Source organism: Globicephala melas, chromosome 3, assembly GCF_963455315.2.
Source record: "Globicephala melas chromosome 3, mGloMel1.2, whole genome shotgun sequence".
Classification (NCBI taxonomy): Eukaryota; Metazoa; Chordata; class Mammalia; order Artiodactyla; family Delphinidae; genus Globicephala; species Globicephala melas.
The window spans coordinates 97,949,233-97,974,616 of NC_083316.1; the positions used below are offsets into that span (position 1 = coordinate 97,949,233).

Sequence of the window (25,384 nt, forward strand, 5' to 3'; positions counted from 1 at the left end):
GCATGCTGTTTAGCTATCATGTATTTGTGTTTTTTACAGTTTTTTTCCTGTAATTGATTTCCAATCTCATAGCGTTGTGGTCAGAAAAGATGCTTAATAACGATTTCAATTTTCTTAAATTTACTGAGTCTTGATTTGTGACCCAAGATGTGATCTATCCTGGAGAATGTTCCCTGTGCACTTGAGAAGAAAGTGTATTCTGCCACTTCTGGGTGGAATGTCCTATAAATATCAATTAAATCTATCTGGTCTATTGTGTCATTTAAAGCTGTGTTTCCTTATTTATTTTCTGTCTGGATGATCTGTCCATTGGTGTAAGTGGCATGTTAAAGTCCCCCACTATTATTATTATTATTTTTTAAATATTTATTTATTTATTTTCGGCTGCATTGGGTCTTAGTTGTGGCATGCGGGATGTTTGTTGTGGTGCACGGGCTTCTCTCTAGTTGTGGTGCAGGGCTCCAGAGCGTGTGGGCTCAGTAGTTGCAGTGCGCAGGCTCTCTAGTTGTGGCACATGGGCTCCAGAGTGCATGGGCTCTGTAGTTGCGGCACATGGGCTTAGTTGCCCCACAACATGTGGGATCATAATTCCCTGACCAGGGATCGAACCTGCGTCCCCTGCATTGGAAGGCAGATTCTTAACCACTGGACCACCAGGGAAGTTCCCCCCCAACTATTATTGTGTTACTGTTGATTTCCGCTTTTATGGCTGTTAGCATTTGCCTTATGTATTGAGGTACTTATATGTTGGCTGCATAAATATTTACGATTATTATATCTTCTTCTTGGATTGATCCCTTGATCATTATGTAGTAATGTCTCTTTATCTCTTATAACAGTTTTTATTTTAAAGTCTATTTTAACCGATATGAGCATTGCTACTCCAGCTTTCTTTTGATTTCCATTCTCATGGAATATCTTTTTCCATCCCCTCACTTTCAGTCTGTATGTGTCTCTGGGTCTGAAGTGGGTCTCTTGTAGACAGCATATATACAGGTCTTGCTTTTGTATCCATTCAGCCAGTCTGTGTCTTTTGTTCGGAGCATTTAATCCATTTGCATTCAAGGTAATTATTGATATATGTGTTCCTATTACCATTTTCTTAATTGTTTTGGGTTTGTTTTTGTGGGGTTTCTTCTTCTCTTGTGTTTCCCACCTAGAGAAGTTCCTTTAGCATTTGTTGTAAAGCTAGTTTGGTTGTGTTGAATTCTCTTAGCTTTTGCTTGTCTGTAAAGCTTTGGATTTCTCCATCGAATCTGAATGAGATCCTTGCTGGGTAGAGTAATCTTGGCTGTAGGCTTTTCCTTTTCATCACTTTAAATGTATCATGCCACTGCCTTCTGGCCTGCAGAGTTTCTGCTGAAAAATCAGCTGATAACCTTATGGGGATTCCCTTGTAGGTTATTTGTTGCTTTCCCTTGCTGCATTTAATATTTTTTCTTTGAATTTAGTTTTTGTTAGTTTGATTAATATATGTCTTCGTGTGTTTCTCCTTGGGTTTCTCCTGTATGGGACTCTCTGTGCTTCCTGGACTTGGGTGGATATTTCCTTTCCCATGTTAGGGAAGTTTTCAACTATAATCTCTTCAAATATTTTCTCAGACCCTTTCTCTTTCTCTTCTTCTTCTGGGACCCCTATAATTTAAATGTTGGTTCATTTAATGTTGTCCCAGAGGTCTCTGAGACAGTCCTCATTTCTTTTCATTCTTTTTTCTTTATTTTGCTCCTCAGCAGTTATTTCCACCATTCTATCTTCCAGCTCACTTATTCGTTCTTCTGCTTCAGTTATTCTGCTATTGATTCCTTCTAGTGTATTTTTCATTTCAGTTATGTGTTGTTCATCACTGTTTGTTCTTTAGTTCTTCTAGGTCCTTGTTAAACATTTCTTGTATTTTCTCAATCCATGCCTCCATTCTATTTCTGAGATTTTGGATCATCTTTACTACCATTACTCTGAATTCTTTTTCAGGTAGGTTGCCTATTTCCTCTTCATTTATTTGATCTTTTAGGTTTTTACCTTGCTCCTTCTTCTGTAACATATTTTTATGTCATATCATTTTTTTTGATGGGTGGGGCTGTGTTCCTGTCTTACTGGTTGTTTGGCCTGAGGCATCCAACACTGGAGTTCGCAGTCCAACACTGACAGTTGTGTAGAGCCAGGTCTTGGTGCCAAAATGAGGACCTCTGGGAGTCCTCACACCAATTAATATTCCCTGGGGTCTGAAGTTCTTTGTTAGTCCAGCTGTTTGGACTCAGCACTCCCACCACAGGATCTCAGGCCTGACCCCTGTCCTGGGAACCAAGATCCTGCAAGCTGCAGGGTGCAGCAAAAAAAAAAAAAAAAAAAAGGGCACCAAACAAAAAGGAGGAGAACAATAACAAAGAATGAAAAATAAAATAAAGTTAGAAAAATAAAAAATATATTAGAAAAAATAATAATATAAATGAAACAACAACAAGAAGGCAAAACAGAACCACAACAGCAAAAAAAAAAAAAAAAAAAAAAACCAGAAAAGGCCTTGGGGGGTTAGATGGGGGGGCGGGGCTTAGGCAGGGGCAGCTGGGCCTAGGCTCAGTGCGGCTGGAGGGGGCCCCGGAGGGCGGAGGTTCAGGCCCGGGACCCCAGCAGGCTTGCTGGGGCCCAAGCAGGTCAAGAAAATGCTGGCTGCATTCCCCTCCGATTCCCTGATCCCCCGAAGTTCTCTCCCTGTCCCCACTGATCCCTTCACCATGAGTGGGCCCCTCCGAGCATGGGAACCCCTCCCCTCCCCCAGCTGCCCCTTGGGGTACGGGTTCTCTCTCGCCTCTACTTCTCCTCCCTCCCATGCCCACAGGACATGCGTGACTGGAGGGGGCCCCAGAGGGTGGAGGTTCAGGCCTGGGACCCCAGCAGGCTTGCCCAAGCAAGTGGGGGAAATGCTGGCCACATTCCCCTCTGATCCCCTGAAGGTATCTCCCTGTCCCTGCTGATCCCCTAGTGGTGAGTGGGCCCCTCTGGGTGTTAGAACCCCTCCTCTCCCCCAGCTGCCCCTCAGGAGCACCAGTCCTATCCTGCCTCCACTTTTGCTTCCCTCTTCCCAACCCCCCACATCCTACCTGGTTGTGCAGGGGTTCCTCCTGTCCCCTTAGGTGTCCAAGGTCCCCCACCAGAGCCTGGTAGGTGCCCTAGTTGTGAGGAGATGTGAACTCTGCATCCCCCTATTCTGCCACCTTGACTTCACCTGCCCCCCATCCTGGGAATAAAGCTCCTTGACATGGGTCTTGGTAGTAATTTCTTGAATGTGATACTTAAAGCACAAGCAACAAAATCAAAAATAAACAAGTGGGACTACATCAAACTAAAAAGCTTCTGTACAGCAAAAGAAACCATCAACAAAGTGAAAAGACAGCCTATGGAATGGGAAAAATATATGAAACCCTATAACTGATTAGAGATTAATATCCAAAATATATATAGAACTTACACAAATCAGCAGCAAAAAAAACCAAACAGTGAAAAAATGGGCAAAGAACCTGCATAGACATTTCTTCAAAGAAGATATAAGAAAGACCAACAGGCACATGGAAAAAATGCTCAACATTACTAGTAACTAAGGAAATGCATTAAAACTGCAATGAGACATCACCTCGCACTTGTTAGAATGGCCATTATAAACAAGACAAGAGATAACAAATGCTGGTATGGATGAGGAGAAAGGGTTTGGTGGGATTGTAAATTGGTACAGCCACTGCAAAACAATATGGAGGATCCTCAAAAAATTAAAAATAGATTACCATATTACCCAGCAATTCTAATACTTCTGGGAATATATACAAAGAAAATGAAAACTCTAATTCAAAAGATATCTGCCCTCCCATATTCATAGCAGCATTATTTACAATAGCCAAGAGATGGAAACAACCTAAGTGTACATTAGTAGATAAAATGAGTAAAGAAGTTGTGGTATCTATCACAAAATGGAATATTATTCAGTCAGAAAAATGAGGAAATTCTACTATTTCTGACAATGTATGGACCTTAAAGGCATTATGCTAAGTGAAATAAATCACACAGAGAGTGACAAATACTGTGTCATCTCACTTATATGTGGAATCTAAAAAAAAAATGTCAAACTCATAGAAAAAGAGATCAGACTTGTAGTTACCAGAGGCTGAGGGTGGGGGGAAGGGCAATTGGAGGAAGGTGGTTAAAAGGTACAAACTTCTAGTTATTAGATAAATAAATATTAGGGATGTAATGTACAACATGATGACTATAGCTAGCACTGCTGTGTGTTGTATAGGAAAGTTGTTAAGATAGTAAACCCTGAGAGTTCTCGTAACAAGGAGAAACAGTTTTTTCCTTTTTGCTTATTTTTTCTTTTTATTGTATCTATATGTGAGCTGAGCCTATTGTGGTAGTTGCTTCACAGTATACGCAAATCAAAAAATCAAACCATCCTGCTGTAGACCATAAAGTTATATTATGATGTATGTCAATTATTTCTCAATAATTGGAAAACTGGAAAAAATAAAGAAATAAAAAACCAAACTAAATTAAACTTTTGTTCATTTGAATATTTTCTTTCTGGCTACCTAGAAGATTTCATCTTTTCTTCAGTATTCTGTAATTTTACCATTATGTAGTCAGGTTTAGTTTTGTTTGTATTTATCTTGCCTGAATATTCTAAAATTAGATGGTTTATATATTTTTCATCAGTTTTGGTTAATTGTCAGTCATTATTTACTCAAATATTGCTTTTTCTTCATGTTCTCTGTTCTCTACTTTGGAATTCTTACATATCTCTTTGACCTTTAAGTTTTTTCCAGTATTTCATGATTTTATTTTTTCCATGTGCTTATTTCACATATTTTATTTGACCTATCTCAGATCACTAATTCTATCATGTGTAATTTGATAGTAAATACATTTTTGAAATTCTTAGTCATTATATTTTTATTATTTAAAAAAATCCATTAGATCATTTAAAATTTTCCATTCATGGCTTAAATTTTCAATCATTTTTTATTACCTTGAACCAAATAAGAATAATTATTTTGAAATCTATGGTCAGTAACTCTTATCTGGAAGCCCTTGGTGTCTGTTTTATAACCTTTGATTTCTCATGGATTTTGTTCACATTGTCTTGTTTCTTCAAATGCCTAGCCATTTAAAGCTATATGCTGGAATGTATATGTGTACATATATACACACGCACACACACACATATGAATGTATATATATACATATTAATATGTATATATATAATATATTCTAGAGTATATTTAAATATGTATATTCCAGCATATGTTAAATATATATGTATATGTGAAAGATAATTTAAAGTTTTTAATATAGTATAATATGCATAATATTCATATTATCTAGCATAATATATAATATGCTAGACTTTATATAACACCAGCTGACATTTTTTAAACAATTTTTAAAAATTGAAGTATAGTTAATTTACAATGTTGTGTTAGTTTCAGATGTACAGCAAAGTGATTCAGTTATACATATGTAGATATATCTATTCTTTTTCAGATTCTTTTCCATTATAGGTTGTTACAAGATATTGAATATAGTTCCCTGTGCTATACAGTAGGTCCTCATTGTGTATCTATTTATATATAGTATTGTGTATATGTTAATCCCAACCTCCTAATTTATCTTCCCCCCACGCCCCCTGCTATCCCATTTGGTAACCATAAGTTTGCTTTCTATGTCTGTGAGTCTATTTCTGTTTTGTAAATAAGTTCATTTGTATCATTTTTTTAGATTCCACATATAAGTCATATCATATGATAATTGTCTTTCTCTGACTGACTTACTTCACTTAATATGATATTCTCTAGGTCCATCCATGTTGCTGCAAATGGCATTATTTCATTCCTTTTTTGGTTGAGTAATATTCCATTGTATGTATATATATATATATATATATATATATATATATATATATATACACACACCATACCTTCTTTATCCAGTCATCCGTTGATGGACATATGGGTTGTTTCCATGTCTTAGCTATTGTAAATAGTCCTGCTGTGAACATTGGGGTACATGTATATCTTTGAATTAGAGTTTTCTTCAGATATATGCCCAGAAGTAGGATTGCAGGATCATACGGTAACTCGACTTTTATTTTTTTAAGGAATCTCTATACTGTTTTCCACAGTGGCTGCACCAGTTTACATTCCCACCAACAGTGTAGGAGGGTTCCTTTTTCTTCACACCCACTCCAGTATTTATTATTTGTAGACTTTTTAATGATGGCCATTCTGACTGGTGTAAGGGGATACCTCATTGTAGTTTTGAGTTGCATTTCCCTAATAATTATCAATATTGAGCATCTTTTCATGTGCCTGTTGGCCATCTGTATGTCATCTTTGGAGAAACATCTATTTGGGTCTTCTTCCCATTTTTTGTTTGGGTTGTTTGTTTTTTTGATAATGAGCTGTATGAGCTGCTTATATATTTTGGAAATGAATCCTGTGTCAGTAGCATCCTTTGCAAATGTTTTCTCCCAGTCTGTAGGCTGTCTTTTCATTTTGTTTATGGTTTCCTTTGTTGTGCAAAAACTTTTAAGTTTAATTTGTTTAGTTCTGTTTTTGTTTCCATTACTCTAGGAGACAGATCCAAAAAAGTATTGCTGCAATTTATGTCAAAGAGTGTTCTGCCTATGTTTTCCTCTTAAGAGTTTTATAGTATCCAGTTTTTCATTTAGGTCTTTGATCCATTTTGAGTTTACTTTTGTATATGGTGTCAGAGAATGTTCTAATTTCATTCTTTTACATGACCAGTTTTCCCAGTACCACTTACTGAAGAGACTGTCTTTTCTCCAATGTGTATTCTTGCCTCCTTTGTCATAGATTAATTGACCATAAATGCATGGGTTTATTTCTGGGCTTTCTATCCTATTCCACTGATCTGTTTATCTGTTTTTGTGCCAGTACCTTATTGTTTTGATTACTGTAGTTTTGTAGTGTGGTCTGAGGTCGGGGAGGATGATTCCTTCAAGCTCCATTCTTTCTCAGGATTGTTTTGGCTATTAGGGGTCTTTTGTGTCTCCATACAAATTGTGAAATCTTTTGTTCCAGTTCTGTGAAAAAACGCCATTGGTAATTTGATAGGGATTGCATTGAACCTATAGATTGTCTTGGGTAGTATGGTCATTTTAACAATATTGATTCTTCCAATCCAAGAACAGGGTATATCTTTCCATCTGTTTGTGGGGTCTTTAATTTCTTTCATCAGCATCTTATAGTTTTCAGAGTACAGGTCTTTTGTCTCCTTAGGTTTATTCCTCTGTATTTCTTTTTGATGTGATGGTAAATGGGATTGTTTCCTTAATTTCTTTTTCTGATATTTTGTTGTCAGTAGAAATGCAACAGATTTCAGTGTATTTGTTTTGTGTCCAGCAACTTTACCAGATTCATTGATGAGCTCTAGTAGTTTTCTGGCAGTGTCTTTAGGATGTTCTACGTATAGCAACATCCCATTTACAAACAGTGACAGTTTTACTTCTTCTTTTCCAATTTGGATTCCTTTTATTTCTTTTTCTTCTCTGATTGCTGTGGCTAGGACTTCCAAAACTATGTTCAGTAAAAGTGGTGAGAATGATCATACTTGTCTTCTTCCTGATCTTAGAGGAAATGCTTTAAGCTTTTCACCATTGAGTATGATGTTAGCTGTGGGTTTGTCATATATGACCTTTATTATGTTGAGGTATGTTCCCTTTTTCTCCCTTTCTGAAGTGTTTTTATCATGAATGGCTGTTGAATTTTATCACAAGATTTTTCTGAGATGATCGTATGGTTTTTATTCTCCAATTTGTTAATGTGTTGTATCACATTGATTGATTTGAGGATATTGAAAAATCCTCGCATCCCTGGAATAAATCCTACTTGATCATAGTTTATGATTGACAGTTTCATATCCAACTGAATTATCATTTAATACTGAGGGTGAAATGAAGATATTTTCAAGTAAAATAGTAAGAGTTTATCAACAGTAATCCCTGTTGGTGCTGCATTGTGTTCCCTCAAAATTCTTCTGTTGAAACCCTGACCCCTAGGACCAGAAAATGTGAGTGTATTTAGAGACAGGGCCTTTAAAATGAAGATTAATTTGAAATGAGGCTGTTAGAATGGGCCCTAATCCAATCTAACTGGTGTCATGTAAGAAGAGGAAATTTGGACATACAAAGGAACACCGGGGTATCTGCTGCAAGAAAAGACCATGTGAAGACACAGTGAAAGGCAGCCATCTGCAGCCATTAGGAGAGGCCTCAAAAGAAACCAAACAAATCGACACCTTGATCTTAAGCTTCCAACCTCTCCAACTGTGAGAAAATAAATTTCGGTTTTTTAAGCCACTAGTCTGTGGTATTTGTTATGGCAGCCCTAGCAAGCTAATGAAGATTCTTATAAGAAGTACTAATACTTTAACTCCTAAATATTTTCAAATCGCAGCACACATATAAAATATTCCTGCAGTATTCTGACAGAAGTACACAGGGGTTGGGGCGCTGAACAACACAGGGGTTGAACAACCCCTTGAACAGCACAGGGGTTGGGGCGCTGACCCTCTGTGCAGTTGAAAGTCCTCATATAATTTATAGTTGGTCCTTCATATCCATGGTGCCACACCATGGATTCAACTAACCTCAGATCTTGTAGTACTGTAGCATTTACTATTGAAAAAAAATTCACCCATAAGTGGTCCTGCACAATTCAAACTCATGTTGTTCAAGGGTCAACTCTAGATAAGAATGGTCACAGGTCAGAGATCAGCCAGGGCGTTCTAGCCATTCTGTTCTCCACAGCCGCACTAAGGGTTGAGGATAGCAAAATTTCATGCACATCTGTAACCCATTCATGACACCTCATCTGGCAAGCTCTTTTCTAAAGGATAAAATTCAGGAAGAAGTAAAATGATCTCATAAGGAATGTCCGACATTCACGGAGGAAGTTTCTTTCTGTGTATCAACTGAACCCCAGGCAGAGTTTCAGGATGGCTATTAAAAATTTTTTTTTTTTAAACAGAAGGACACTAGCTGATGACTTCTCAGAGAGCTGAGCCCCAATCTCCTTTATCACCTTTACCTTCCAGGTATATTTTCCTGCTTCTGCACTTGGATTCCAGTAAGTTGTGAGGATAGATCTGTGAGTATAGCCCCATTCTCTGCTTTGGGTTTCTATCTGGAAATACAAAGATTTTTGTTTGATCCTAGCTTTATAATTCTCTTTTTGTATTTTATTTATCATCACTATGTCTTTTTAAAATTTTTTAAAATTTATTTTATTTTTGGCTGTGTTGGGTCTTCGTTGCTGCACGTGGGCTTTCTCTAGTTGCGGCGAGTGGGGGCTACTCTTTGTTGCAATGCATGGGCTTCTCATTGTGGTGGCTTCTCTTGTTGTGGAACACGGGCTCTAGGTGCCGGGGCTTCAGTAGTTGCAGCACGTGGGCTCAGTAGTTGTGGCTCGTGGGGTCTAGAGCACAGGATCAGTAGTTGTGGCGCATGGGCCTAGTTGCTCCACATCCTGTGGGATCTTCCCGGACCAGGGCTTGAACCTGTGTCCCCTGCATTGGCATGCAGATTCTTAACCACTGTGCCACTAGGGAAGCCCATATCATCACTATGTCTTTTGGACAGAGATAGTATATTGAGAGTGTGAACAAATGGAGACTTAATCAGAAACCAAACATAACCATTATTCAAAAAGTTTCAGATTTCTCTTTGCCTAGGATATTGACTTATGAGACACCACATGAGGATTCATATGTTCAATTCAGTTGTGTTAAAATGCATGACAATATCCAAAATGAAATTTCACGCTTGAAAATTGGACACCACTGAAGCTATTTAGTAACTATTTAGAAAGCATTATTTTCACCTTGGAAAATAAACATTAAAGTTTATTTTTTCTGGTAAAATTATGTTTCCAAAAATGTTACTTCTGAGGCTTAGTTTATCTTAGTATAAACTAGTTGTTCTCATTCAGGGGTTATCCCCACCCCACCCCAACTGAGGACATTTGGCAATGTCTGGAGGCAATTTTGATTTTTGTGACTTGGGGGGGTGCTACTGGCATCTAGTGGGTAGAGGTCAGGGATGTTTCTAGATATCTTACAGTGCACTGAACAACCCCACATAACAAAAAAATTATTGACCCCAAATTTCAATAGTGTCAAAATTGAGAAAACCTACATCATTTGACTGTACTCACCATCCAAAAGCAAAAATCATTTAGGAGCACCTGTTGACATTTTTTTGTCCCCTGAGATTCTGTTACCAAGGCTGTTGCCCCGGAATCATATCCCTGCCCCTCCCTCGAATGGAAACCAGTTGTTCTTATCTAAGTTCAGGAGGAAGATGCAAAGAGAAAAGCAAGGACTGGTTAGAACAACTAGACCCAAGATGACAGAAGATTTGACTTCCAGTAGACCTTGATCCTCATTATATGCTTATCGTAATACCGTTAGCATGCTAAAGGGCCCATCCACCAGCACCATGACAGGTGACGATCGTCTTGACAACATCTGGAAAAGCCCATACAAGGACTGAAAAAGAGTGTTGCATCAGTTCTGTGTCCAAACCACAACGCTGTTCTCAGATGAGACGTGAGTATGCCTCCCACTCTTTCCAAATCCCTCCCTTTTACCTCGGCCCTCCTAAACATATGGTGTCTCTGTCCCAATTAGGTTGTGAAGTTGATTTGCGAACTAAATTTGTGCTTCTCCATTCTTTGGCCATTAATTAACGCTTCTGCTGTTCCAGTCTCAGCATAGGTTTCATGATTGGCTGTGCGAATCTGAGCGGAAAAAGAACCTCCCTGGGTGTCGGCGCCTGGCTAGGAATTTAGTGAGAGTCCATTGGTAACAGTTCCATTTGGGAGGTCAGCCTGGGGGCCCAGGACTGTGCGTCTTTCCAGATGGTTTCCAAGAAGGTCCAAGGATTACATTCTAAGAAATCCTTTTTACCCCTTGCTATATATATATATTTTTCCCGCGGTACGCGGGCCTCTCACTGTTGCGGCCTCTCGCGTTGTGGAGCACAGGCTCCGGACGCGCAGGCTCAGCGGCCATGGTTCACGGGCCCAGCCTTTCCGCAGCATGTGGGATCTTTCCGGACCGGGGCACGAACCCGTGTCCCCTGAATCGGCAGGCGGACGCTCAACCACCGCGCCACCAGGGAAGCTCATCCCTTGCTATTTCTGAAAGCTACTTAAGAATAGGGGCTGCATCCTCGCCTAAATCCAGAAAAACTCTTGTTGAGTGAACGACAAAACGATGGATGAAAGTATGAATGAAGTTAGGGGAGTCAATCATTTTACTACACAGGTCCCAGCAGCTCCCATTACTTCCGGCCGCAGAACTGGCCCTTTCAAGCCAAGCCTCTTGGGCAGGCTCTCGCCGCGACTGGAGGCATGCTGGACTACATTTCCCAGAGTGCCAAGGGATCGCTGCGCAGGCGCACTTGGAAAACTACGGCGTTTCTCTCCTCCGCAGAAACTGGCAGGTCATTGCCGTCCTGACCCAGCCTTTCCTCCTGTCCTCCTTGTCCCGCAGTCTGAACTCCAGTAGTTCTGCTAGTGTATGTGTGTCGCTGCAGGCTGGACTTATGGCCGTGCCGTTGAGGTTCGACGGGCGGGTGGTACTGGTCACCGGCGCGGGGGGAGGTGAGTACGCGAAGGCTAGAGGGCCGGCGTCCTCCAGCTCGCTCTCGTGCTGGGAGTCCCCCTTTTTTGGTCTGGAATCCGCACGCAGCCGTAGTTGCGATCTTAGCATCTGGGCTGCGGGCAGCGGTGGCGGGGCGGCTTGGGGAGCGAGCGACTGGACTCGGTGGGGTTGAGGGTGGGAGGACGGACAACGATTGTTCTCCGGGCGCCTAATCGGCTGAGGATGGAGAAGAGGGGCTGGCCAGCCTTGAGTGGGGAGCCAGAAACTCCTGGTGCAGCCCACTTCTCCACCCCCCCCCCAACCCTGTGGGAGCTTCTCAAGGCTTCAGGTCTTGAGTGGAGAGAGGCCGGGCTCGGTTGCGGGTTGCAAAACTAGGTAAAATTCATCCCGACGCCCGTCTGTGCGTATCGATTGCGACTCTTCCTGTTAATAGACTCCCTAGGCCTCTGTCAGGTGTTTTAAACGTGGCTGAAAAGCCGTCTGGGTGCTGGAATCACCCCCGCAGGAGTAGAAATGTCAGCCCCTTGCCTTTGAAAAGTCAGTCATCTTTCCCTCTGTCGGATGATTTTAAGTTCTTGAGAGGGCCTTCTTTAAAAAAAGCCATCTGATAAGTGTCCTCCGTTTTGGACTTTGTGTGTTTATCAAGCGGATTGCAAACTCCAATGCCTGCAGGACTCAGGCAGGCGATGGAGGAATAAAATAAGAGTGGGGTGGGGGCAGTAGGAACTGGAGAGCAGAGGCCTTTCTGAAGTGGACCAGATCTTCCTGTATTTCAGAAGCCAAGTGGAGATTGGTTATGTGAAATAACCCTATTTTTATTTCTATTTATTTATTTGTTTATGGCTGCATCAGGTCTTTGTTGCGGTGCGCGGACCTCTCTTTGCGGTGGCTTCTCTTGTCGCAGAGCCGGGCTCTAGGCGCTTAGGCTTAGTTGCTCCACGGCATGTGGGATCTTCCCGGACCAGGGCTTGAACCCGTGTCCCCTGCATTGGCAGGTGGATTCTTAACCACTGCACCACCAGGGAAGTCCCAAAGTAACCCTATTTTTAAAGGACAAAATTTAAGACAAACCACTCATACCCACACGGATGCTTTGCAGTGAGGTTTTACACTATTTCCCACCTGTCCATGATCTCTGTAATCTCCAAGTGCAGGGACCTTGACTTTATGGGCCTTTGATTACCCACTGGTAGTGCCTTATACCTAGAATGGAGTTAATGCAGAATTAATTTGAATTATATATTGAAAGTCACAAACAGTGGAATTCTGACAGTTAATTCATACGTATTTTCATGTCTCCATTTATAAAATGGATTCGCATGCTTCCTTTCAGAAAATATCTTTAGTATTAATTGGTGACCAAATGTTTTATATCCATAGCTATATTTATTCTAGAATGATTATGTTTTGGGGAAAACATTTTGTTTACACTTTGCTTTTGATGGAAATAATTAAGTAATGCACTCATGTTTTAAACCTCTTTTGACAGTGAGTGATTCACAGTATGAAATACATTTTATACCAAGACCTGGTATACACACACACACTATATTTGAAACAAGCTCATGACATGGTACATAGTAAATGCAGTGCACTTTGAACTTTTCTATTCTTTTTCATTAAGTAAATGCAGATTACAACCCACTAAGTTGATTTTGTGAAGTATTAATGGGTTGTGACTAGACAGTTCTGAATTTAGCACCTCCTGTTCATGAACTGATTCATATTTTACAGAGCCTGGATTATGATACAATTACTAGCCATTAGATTTGAATACTGATCTGGGGCAGATATAATTTTGTGGTAAAGTTGAGACTGTCATTAGGTCTACAGTGGGCCATCATTATGAAAGAGAGATTGAGATCTAATTCCAGTCCTATCGTGAAGACTGTTGTCCTTGAGGTCTTGGGGTTCTCATTTAAGGATACATATCTGTAGAATTGAGGCACTGCTAAACATCCCAGGAGGGTGTCATGCCAGGCCTGTGTCTGGGAATTAGTCTGACTCCAACCCATGCATGTTCTAGAGATGAATAGAAATATCTTTGCACTATTCAGGTGCTGTTGTTTAGCTTGGAATATTGAATAGTTTAATGGGAGACCTGGAAGGAGAGGTTTAGAATTGTCTAGGATTAAGGTAAACAATTTTGCCATGATGGGTGGGATAATGGGAATTCGTATTTATTAGCTGATTGTAGTAGTTGCTGGGGATGTAGTTGTGAGAGTGGTGGAGGTGGGCCGTGGAAGAAGGGAGTCTGGCCATTGTGAATTTGACATGGTTATAAAATAGCAAGCTGTAGATCTGGAGATAGTGAAGTGAGAAGTGTGTGAGTAGTTGGAGATTCTGGAGTCAGGAGAGGTTTCGGAGTCATTTGACTTCCTTTGATTGGTAAAGCTAGAAGGTGAAATAGTCCAGGAAGCTAATCTCAGAGGCTCTGTCAACTTGAAGCAGAGAAAAGTCTAACCCACTGAAGAGAGCACTGAACAAGCACTGTGAGAAAAGAATCAACTGATATTAGACAGTGCTAAAGAAGTTAAGGTCTGAAGAGAAATGGGGAAGAGAGGACAGTTGACAATGAACTTAGGTGTGGGAGAAAGTTAAGGCAGGATTTAAAAGAGGATTAAGGGAAAATAGAGGCTCTTGGCTTTAACTTTTTGTGCGTTTTGACTGTAAAGATGTGCTGGGCATTGTGGGAAATGTAAAAGAATGACATAATCTCAACCTACAAGGACCTTCTAGTTTACTTGGGGAGACAGACTAAGACACATAAAGTATTTAAATAATGTTTATGTAAGCACAGATACAAAAACATGGGAGGACACTTAGCGAACCTGTTAATGGACGAGTGGTGTTACAGGGAAACAGGGAGGAGAATGTCACTTTTAACTTTATATACAGATTTGTGTACAGTTTGCATGGGCCTTTATGGTAAAAGTAGATTACTTACATATCTTTTCAGAGTATTGTATAGCTTGGTTTTGAGATAATTCTCTGATTAACTTAGATCAATCTGTACTAGAGACATACCCCATTTCTTTCATCTGATGATTTTCCACTTTGTTACCATTTTTTTTTTTTTTTTTTTTGCGTTCTGGTTATGAGTATTTGATTTCTCTGAAAACCTCATGTTTAGAGCAAGTGCTTCAGCCTAGATCTGATAAAATATGAGGAGACTGGAGTTATTATATTGAGTGGGTTCTCTCTCATCCATTCAGAGTGGATTAAATTTTAAAATAAATTATTTGGTGATCTTTTAGTTTTGGAAAACTTTATAGTTTGGGTTCTTTTTAGAAGAGCCTGATAATTTAGCCATCTCAATATTTGTTTACTTGTTTATCAATTCAAATTAAATTTATCAATTACATTTTAAAAAACGTGTGCATGTTAAAATGATTTAAACAATACAGAAGTAAGCTTTCCACCCCTTGTTGCTAGTTACACAATTCTGTTCCCCAGAGGTAACCACTAATTGCCAGTCTCTTATATAGTCTTCCTGAGATATTCTCTGCCTATAAAATTTATATAGGCACGTATCCATTTTTGGATGTATAAATTTACACCTCATACCTTTGAGTCTGAATTAAATATTTCCTGTGTTTGGTGATTATGTAGTCAAGGTTCAGAGCAGGATATAGAAACCACTATATATTTGAAACAGGAAAGGACTTAATTTAGGCAGTTGGGTTTTAGGCAGTTCCTCTTGGAATTCCTTGTGGAACAGTATAAAACTGGTCCATTAGTGGAGCCATTACCTCTGAGGCTACCATTGGAACTGCCACAGCCCAAATAGCCACTGGCCCCAGGGATCTAGAGAATGGAAGCTGCCATCCACAAATTAGCGAGCTAGATCTAGAAGCTGCCACTATATCTGCTTAATACCTAGGAAGCCTCAAGAAATCAGCTTCTTAACCAACAGTAACATCCAAAAGTCACAGTAAGGTGGCTTCTGCCTCATTTCCTCCTTCCACATTTCATGCAAATGCGTTTAATGGTGGAACCCAATTCACATCTAGCATCCATCCTAGAAGCTAGGTAGAATGATAGGAAATGGTAGGTAGAATCGGTGGAAAATACAGTGTTAAGCTTTCCAACCCCTGAAAGTAGAAGTAGGTGAAGTAGAGGCTGAGAGTACCAATGAAGGCTCTACCCTTGTAATGTAATTAATTGTTCACCAGTTACTTTGCAATAGGGATTGAGTTGAGTGGACCAGAAAAATTATGCTAACATTTGCTCAACCTTCTGATTTTTTTCTTTTTTTTTCAATAGGATTGGGCCGAGCCTATGCCCTGGCTTTTGCAGAAAGAGGTGCATCAGTTGTTGGTAAGTTGATATATTTTTCTTTTCATTCAGTAGCTAGGAACTAAAATACACAGGTCACAGGTTCGAGCCCATGTTTTCACAAGCCAGAGGCCTTTGTATTCACATCAAATAATTTGTCAAGGTCAAATTTCATCACTAATATTTTCTTCTGCCAACAAAATTTTTTTCCCTGTTGTGGCTAACTTTGTAACTTACTTTTTAAAGTAAACTAGTTTCATAGAATTTGCAACTTAATAGAACTGAGAGAGATGAGCCAACATTCATTATATAAAAGGAAATTCTTGAATTTGGTATATTGTGGGCTGTAATTTTTCGATGTAGAAGACTGGTGCAAGATGAATCCTTTTAAGTGTAAATATATTGATAAGGTAAGAAATAAGTGCATTTTCATAACTAAATGTTTGGAATCGGGGAATCCAAAGTATTTTTTTTAAAGTCTCTTACATAAAAATTTTTTAAAAGGAAGCTTTTATAACAGTTAAAAATTTTTTTAATTAAAGGGGCACTTGCATGAGTTTTATTGTGGGGGGATCAGTTGGAAGATGGTGTATTGAGGAATACACCAAAAGTGGGAGGTTTTAGTAATCTCAGTGGTTTGCCTGATGTACTTGGCAGTTGGTATGGACATAGGAGTGGATTTGTGTACAGCCAAGTCTTTGTGGGGAATATCTAAATGAGTGCCGGGTAGGTACGTAGGGCAGATGTATGGCCCAATATTTATTAATATCTTTCCTGGGCTAAAATTGTTGGCCCACATTGACCTCCCAATCCCAGTTTTCCTACATCTTATCAGGGAATACAGAGAGACAAATTTCTCCCAATTTGTTTACAGAGATGTGTAATAAAATACTGAACAAGCAGCCAGGTTTTCTAAACAAAGAAGACCTAAGCAGGATATTGGATATACTTTTCTTCCTCAGCATATATCTTTTTTTTTTTCATTCATGAGATATTTATTAAAATAACACATTTAGGGAAAAAAATCAATACAATTGTATACATCATTACTGAAAACTGTATACCATCATACAAAAAAGGATTTTATTTTGGGAAATCAATTCCTAATTTATGGCAGATTTTACTTTCAGAAATAAAACCACAAAACAACACAATCTAATTCAGTCTTAAAGGCTGGCATGCTGAGCAAGGAATGTTCTTATTCTTTGTAGGAGCTCTCTCTTTACACCGTCAGGTACCAGGGCCCTGCCTTTTGGTGTGATTTCAGCCACCAAGTCATCAACAGCAACGTGTTCTAGTCCTTTTTCTTTAATTACCTTTACAGTGTGCCTTCAACTGATCCTTCCAGCCACGTTCAATTAATTTAGCTCTCAGCAACTCCTTGAGGCGTTCTCTTTCTCCAGTTTCTATCAACTTTTGGTTAGTTGCTGCTCTCTGCGCATCTTTGTTCATCTTGCTAACCACACTCTTCGGCTGTCCAGACCTAGCATATATCTTTATGGAAGGGACACAGAGACTTTGGATATTCCTTGTTTAAGGTCATAGCCATTCTCTGTTAATCCAATCTACTTCTTGGGGCAAGGACAAATTTTGATATTGTGGTATTTGGTCAGGGGGTGTATAGTTCAGGCCTTTTTTGCCAGATTTTCCCCAAAATATTTCATGTCAGGGCCTAAAGGCACATGTTGTAACTTTTTTTTTTTCCTTTAAAAAAAATATATTGCTATTTATTTATTAATACTTACAACTTTTTATTTATTTACATCTTTTCCACTCAGTTCCGTAAGTGCAAGTATCTCATTTTATCTTTTGTATCTCCTAAGGGACCTAGAATATTGCCTTTTGTAAAGAAGGGACTTTGTTCATTCGTTCCTTTATTGTTTGATGTAGCCCTTTTTGGGGGGTGGGGTGGGCTGGGGAGTGGTTGGTGTGTCTTTGAGATTGGTTGAATAAATTCCTGCTGTTTTTGTTGTGACTAACTTATAATCTTAGTTTATAAACTTGTTTTGTAAAACCTTTTGCAGCAATATGTGTTTATGTGGATCAGTTTTCCTGTATTTATTTATTACCTTTGAATTTGTTGAACTCAGATTGGAGTTTTTCTGTTCTAAGAAAAAGGTAAACAGGGACAGTGTATCTGTTTATTTTGTCATTGCCTCAGGGATGGTATTGCAGCAAGTGCTTGTGAAAGTCCCAAAAGGCAGAAAATTAGTGTTTTGGGAAAAATATTTGCCAAACTTGGCTGGAGAGCCAGATTTAGTTTAGTTTAGTTTATGTGAAAATGTAGAACTTTTCACTGATATTTTCTACCACTTTTTAGCCTGTGACCTAGCTGTGAACTTTCTAGGCTACCAATGGGTTTTGTTCTTCCGTAACTACCACTACCCTCTGCTTTAACTTTTTTAAAACACAGATGCCCTGAGTCCAGGTTTTATCATGTGCACTAACATTTCTCCTGCGTTAATTTTGTTCTGCTCAGCATATTTTTACCTGAGTAAGCAAAAAATAGTAAAGAGGAGTAAGCAAACCTAGGATTTATAACATCGGAGTATCTTGTTTGTGGAAAAATTACTAATCAGTTAATCCTATGACTAGCTCAGAGGCCAGTAAGAAGCAAGACCTTAAGAAATGGAGTACCTTGTTTCTCATATAAGTCAACTTTTGCTAGGTTATGCTGAGTTAACAGACAAATCTCAATGGTTTATAATAATAAAGGATAATTTCAGGACTTCCCTGGTGGTGCAGAGGTTAAGAATCCACCTGCCAATGCAGGGGTCACAGGTTTGAGCCCTGGTCTGGGAAGATCCCACATGCCGCGGAGCAACTGAGCCTGTGTGCCACAACTACTGAGCCTACGCTCTAGAGCCCATGAGTCACAACTACTGAGCCTGTGTGCCGCAACTACTGAAGCCCACGTGCCTAGAGCCCATGCTCCGCAACAAGAGAAGCCACTGCAATGAGAAGCCCATGCACCGCAACGAAGAGTAGCCCCCGCTCGCCACAACTAGAGAAAGCCCACGCACAGGAGGGAAGACCCAACACAGCCAAAAATAAAAATAAATAAATAAAATAAATTTATTAAAAAAGGGTAATTTCATACCTACCTGACCTTTCAGCTTCTGGGCAGCTGTGTCTCTGCTTTATGTGTCTTACTAATTTCAGGATCCCAGCTGAAGGAGCAACTTTCATCATGGCTGTTCTTCCGGCAGAGGGAAAATAAAAATGGATCCCCTTGGTGTCTCATAAAGCTTTTGTTTAGTAGTGGCATGTCACTTCTACTCACCTTTCATTGGCCAAAGGAAATCACCTGGCCAAGCGCAAAGTTAAGGGTATCACTTAAGATACTCTCTTCATGTAAATATGATTGCTCTGTTTTATATTCCATAATATAAAGCATTATGGGAGATTTAAATCTGGATATAAGAACTGCTAAGCCTTTGGCTGATAATTACAACAAGGGGCATTTGGTTTCGTACACATTACATCTTTCAAGAAATGTTCGCACATATCTGAAGGAAATGTTGGGAATGGAATAGGTTTGAGGTTTCCTCAGTAGGTAAGCTGTATCGAGTTCTCTGAATATTAAGTTTTGTCTTGAGGGCGTGAACACAAAGAATATCGAAGTGTTCCAGCAAGGAGAACCTCTTTTTTGGACAGTAAGAAAGGCAGAATGCTTTCTATTCTTGAACTGGAGGAGTAGCACTTTTGGGTAATTGAAACTGCAATCTTTTGAAGTAAGATTGACATGATTTCTTTTCTGTACTGCAGTTGCATAATAACTGGTAAAGATGAGTTACAAGTTCCTGTGGTCTGATGCCAGAGCCTGTGTTTTTAACGGCTGTGTGATCCTGACAGCCAGAAGGTGAACTGTAGTGGGGAAAGTGAATTGTCTTTGAAGTTAGGTCAGGCTATAAATCCTGTTTCTGCTGTCTAATTACATGACCTCTCTGAATATTAGTAGCCACCTTACCTAATAACTTCCAGGATTATGATGGGGATTAAATGACATCAAGAATTAAAACCTTTTGTAAAGGGGGTAAAAAGCCAATAATAGTGACTGTGTGCTGGGCACTGTGCTCAAGATTATGTCAAAGTGAGCTTAGGGGGCATCCCAGGCTGGAGTGAAGTTATCTAGGGGAACAGAGTGAGAGATGAGAGATCACAGGAGGTCAGGTCATGTAGGACCATTTAGTTCAGAGTAAGGACTGGCTTTTACCCTGATTGAGATGGGAAGCCATTGGAGAGTGTGGAGGAGCAACGTGACCTCATTTAAGGTTTAAATGGCTCATTCTGAGTGCTGTGTGAGGAATAGGTTCTAGGGGAGCAAGAGTGGAAGTGGAGAAGTATGTTGGGCATATTGGAGTTTATTATCCTTCTTGTCCACACTTGTAATTTTTCATTAAAAAAAAGAAGTGGAAGCAGAGAGATCTGTCAAGTTATCGCAATAATCTGCATCAGAGATGGGGGTGATTCAGACAGGTGGTAGGGATGGAGGTGGTGCAAAGAAGTTAAATTCTGGAAATATTTTGAGGGTCGGTATGGCAGGATTTGCTTATTTGCTGATGTGGGTTGAAAGGGAGAGAGAAGGATAAAGTGGTGGTTTACCGAGATAGGAAAGACTGGAGGAGGGCCGGATTCGCAGAGAGGGGACATTCCCAGTAGACTTTCAGATGGGGATAGTAGGTAGGCAGTGGGACATAGGACTCTGTAGTTGGGGGGACAGGTTGAAGCTATATAGATCTATTTTCAGTTTCTAGGTGGTATTCAAAGCCAGGAGACTGGATTAGATTACCCGGGTGGTGAGTGCAGATAAACAGGAGATGGGATCCCAGGACTGAACTCTGGAGGGGACTCAGTCTTTCATTTTCAGCTTCTTCTCCCTTTAAGGAGACCTTTGATGCCTTCTTGTTGTTGAGACAGATTAAGTCCCTTAAATTAAAGGGACCTAATTTAAGACGTTGCTTTCTAAACTATCATAACATTTTGGAGGCCTTCAAATATTTAGATACATTTATGGCCATCCTGGAAAAGACTCTGATGAACTAGGGTGATTGTGTCTTTCTACCAAACAGTGAAAATAGTATGGCAGCTCTGTGTTTTCCACCTTTTCTTTGGCTGTCAAGAAGCTTAAGGGTAAACCTGGCACTGTCCCCAAATAGAGTAACTACCATTAGCATATGCTTTGAGTAGGCTTCTCTTTCTCTGATGTAACGTTTTCTTAATTTTTCCATTTTTTAATAGTCCTTGCACATTTTTAAGGCACCTTAAATACTTTTTGGTAGCAGTCAGGACATGAACAGAATACAGGAAGAAATCCCCATTGGGCCCACAGCTCTAAAATCAATGAAATGATTCTTAGTGCTATTGTTTGCTGTCGGAAACTTTATCAGAATAGGAGGAAAGGCATCAAGCATAGAAAACAGAAATGTCTGGAAGAACATCCAAGAGATGGTTAATAGCAGTTACCTCTGGGATAAGACAAGGATTAAAAAGACTTTTTGAATCTGCGCGGTTTGAATTTCTTGAAAGCATTAAAAAAAAAAAAGTAAATAACCTCTCCAAAAAATAAGTACACTTGTAGTACAATATTGCCCGTGTCATATATATATATATATTTTTTTTTTGCGGTATGCAGGCCTCTCACTGTTGTGGCCTCTCCCGTTGCGGAGCACAGGCTCCGGATGCACAGGCTCAGTGGCCATGGCTCACGGGCCCAGCCGCTCCGCGGCATGTGGGATCTTCCCGGACTGGGGCACGAACCTGTGTCCCCTGCATGGGCAGGTGGACTCTCAACCACTGCGCCACCAGGGAAGTCCCCGTGTCATCTTTTTATATGCTTCTCAGATTACTCATTGTAAAGGATGTCACAGAATCAATACATATGAAAGTTATTTTGATTTTGTAGCTTTGGAAGCACCATTTTACTTTGGAAATAAAAGTCTTTTATAGATATGTCATTGGTAGTGGATATGACTCAGCTGGTGTCAAACCCTTGGATTGAATAAATATATGAACGTGAATATGTGTAAGCACAGTTATAAAGCACTCTTCAAATACAAAGCATTATAACATTATTACTCTTGATAATTAAGTGGCAAGTTAGAAACTGCTATATAAGCAATTTCCCTCACTAAGCTACAGCAAAAAGGACGAACTACTTATAGTAAAGTGAAGCAGTAAAGTGAGGGCAGACTTTAAGGGATCTTGAAAGTTAGGCAGTGAATAATAGGGTTCCACTGCAGATTTTGAGCAAGGGGATGACTTAGTATAAAGGCTGCCTTTGGACTATCACCCAGCAACAGTCTGCTGATTGCCTGGGAAGATTAAGATTGGAGGCAGAAGACCACTGGGAAGGCAACTGTAGTAATCTGGGCATGAAATTATAGAATAGGAAAGAAATGGCAGTAAACGATTCTTCGAAAGAACTGGAAACTCCTCAGTGCACAAACTACCTTGAGAGCTCAAAGCACCTAGCACAGTGCTGGATACAGAGTGGGAACAGAGTGAGCATTTGAAGAATCGTAATGAAATTGATGTCAAGCCTTGATGGCTAGTGACATGTGCTGTTCAGAAACGGGAGAAAGGAAAGAGTACCTGGGAAATATCTCACCCAGCAAAGTGATGTTGAGAAGGTGGGACAGTTTGAGGAAGATGATAATCAGTTTGATTTGCATTTTTTTTTTTTTCTGTCAAACTAAAAGTGACATATATTCCCTCAGCTGGTTTAGCAGCCCTGATATCAGGAGACCCAAAGCATGTTTCTTGCTCTAGTCTTTGGAGCCAATAGTCAGGGCTGAAGGATAGCAAGAATGAACAAGAAAACCAACTTCTGAGAGCAAAGTCCTGTACACAAATAGGATTACTAAAGACAAATCCAGATTTCTCAATCTGGTTTATGTAACAAAACACTGAAAAACAATGTACGTAATGCTCATCAAATAATATTAATGCTCCAGTGTTACCTCTGTTTCTCTTTCAACATTTCAATAAAGGAACTTATGATTTGCAACACATATGATATAGAATTAAAATCTTTTATAAGTAAGGAACACGTACACATCTGTAAGAAAGAAAAGCACCCCAAATGAAATGTGATTTAAGCAGGCAAAACAATAAGTATAAATGACCAATAAGCCCATGAAAATAATGTTACCTTACTAGTGCTCAAAGAAATGTAAATTAAAATAATGAGCTACAACTTGTAATCATTTAATTGTTATACTGAAAAGAATGATGTCCAGTGTTGGGAGGATATGGGGAAACAGGCATTGTCACAAACATCGTTCTGTTTTCAGGCTTCGATAGCTGATAACTTGGTACTTTGTATTTAGGTATCCATTTACCTATTAGTAGAGTACTTTTACAGGCTCCAAGTGTGTTTTAGAATTCTCTGGATTCTTATATCCCTGCTCTAGTGGTTAGCATATTGCAGGTATTTAGTAAAATCTTGGGGTGGATTTTTAGTAAAAAACCTTATGTAATCTTTAATAGACTATCCAAGTCATTGATTTATTTAAAATGACAGAAATAGGAAAAAGATTTTACATCTTAAAAAAACCCAAAACTCTTCAGAGCTATAAACTGGATTTTATATGGAGGATTTACAAATATATCACTTTTGGGGATATTTTGATGGTTTTAGCTGAGAAGACTCTGTCCTTAACTATCATAATCTTAACCATTTTTACTCCCTATTTTAAAGCTATTTGTTTGACTGGGGTGCCTGATTTACTGTTCCTTCTGTATTCTCCCCAAGCACATGTGATTTATTTTATTTTATTTTTTTAGTGGAAATAATTGGGATAAAAGAAACTTGTTTACAGCATTAGAGGAGCAGAATGGTATTGTGGTAGGTCAAGGTTCTAGTCTGAATTTTGCCATTTCATACAGCCTTGGAGCCTGGACAAGCTTTGGAGCCTGGAACAAGTTACATAACCTTTCCTCAACTTTCCTCTTCTGTGAAAATAGGAACAACTGTTTCTGCCAAACTCCTAAAAAGATGTATGGAGATCAAATGAAGCAATGTATATAGATGGGTCTTTGAAAATGCAAAGTATATACGTACCAGTATAAGGCGGTAATGGTATTTTAAAATATTATTGTGATTAGAATTTTAGTGATATATTTAAGCGGAACAGTGTCACATAGTGTGGATACATTTCTCTTTGTATACAATCTGTTAACACTGTTGCTGTCCAAGCCCTTCAGTGTGTAACCAGTGCTTTTCTACTTAAGCCTGTAATCCCTGTGATTTAGCTCTGGTGATAGCAGGATAACTGAGTGGGGTCAGTGTGAAGTTTGTACTCTCTAAGGTAGAGACTTGTCTTGAATAAATCTATTCTGAAACTGTTTCACTACACATCATTGATCTCAATAATTATTTATCCAGTCTTCAGTTCTTAACCTTTGACTGCACTTGGTTGCACTTTGAACAGTTTCCACTTGGGGGTAGTGTTTCATTTCACAATTGAACAATTCTTTCTTAAGTATGGCCTTTGCCAGTTTGCTCTTGAACTTTCCCTTGCTTAGTTAAAAAGGGTCTTAAAAGACTGTTAGCAGCATGTTTTAAGATCTTGATTTTTTAAAATTGTTTCCTGTCATTTGAGTAATTGTACAGAAATGAATAATTAAGAGGAATTTAGTCTTGAGAATCTTAACACTTTTTTTTTTAATGTCTGAGGGATAACGTAAGCCTTTTCCCCATTATTTTGTGTCTTTGTGGCATTTTTTATTTACAGTAAGGCTGTTAAGACTATATTGTTAGAAAAAATATATCCCAGTCCACATTTGGAAAAACTCATTTCCTTTAAGCGTAAAAGCACATTAGGCGAGCTTTGCTCGGTATCATCCCTGTATCTCCCTTTACCACCCAACCCCACTTGCAGCCCTCACCCCAGCCCCCCCAAAAGAGAACCATTCTTGAAAAGAAAAATAAAATCTTGTGGGCTTTCTTTTTTCCCCAGTTATGGTAATTATCAATTTGGTAATATTAAGAGACTTTAAATTTTAGTATATACCTCTATGCCATTTATTAATTAGTAATTTTTAAATTCCGCGCAGTATGTGCAATAACCCTACAAAAATGATCACTTTGCAATGCAAATTAATTCTTTGTCCCAGGTATTTGTTTTAAATTCTGTTTTTTCCAAGTTATTTGGCATTGATCTATTTATCTTTTCATTTGTTTTTGCATGTTATTTTGTAAATAATTAAATTATTGTATAAATTACCTTTGTTATATTATTTAGTTATGTTGGCTTTTATAAACTTTATGATGCAATTAGTGCATTAGTGTAGTTACCACATACTTAACTTTCAGTAGATTATAAACTCTGAGGATAGGCACCATTCTTATACATCTGTAGATTTCTGTAGATTTCCTTGCAAATAGTAAATGTGCAATTAATGTTTGTATCTATATAATTGGATATAGGGA

The 25,384-nt window shown here is 39.1% G+C and overlaps 1 protein-coding gene and 1 pseudogene across 10 annotated transcripts in view; one reads left to right on the forward strand and one right to left on the reverse strand.

Moving 5' to 3' along the window:
• HSD17B4 (hydroxysteroid 17-beta dehydrogenase 4) overlaps window positions 1–25,384 on the forward strand; it is a 179,896-nt gene that overhangs the window by 24,229 nt on the left and 130,283 nt on the right. For 2 of the 10 annotated variants that reach the window (XM_070045176.1, XM_060296143.1), the window contains exons 3-5: window positions 9,100–9,152; window positions 10,357–10,611; window positions 15,937–15,990. In XM_070045176.1, the coding sequence (XP_069901277.1) occupies window positions 10,605–10,611; window positions 15,937–15,990 (61 nt within the window). In that variant the 5' untranslated portion in view covers window positions 9,100–9,152; window positions 10,357–10,604. Of the gene's footprint in view, window positions 1–9,099; window positions 9,153–10,351; window positions 10,612–11,456; window positions 11,670–15,936; window positions 15,991–25,384 lie in introns of those variants that run through there. The other 8 variants (XR_009563447.1, XR_009563446.1, XM_070045175.1 and 5 more) reach the window with 7 other exon arrangements.
• On the reverse strand, window positions 17,015–17,400 carry LOC115860218 (transcription and mRNA export factor ENY2 pseudogene; annotated as a pseudogene).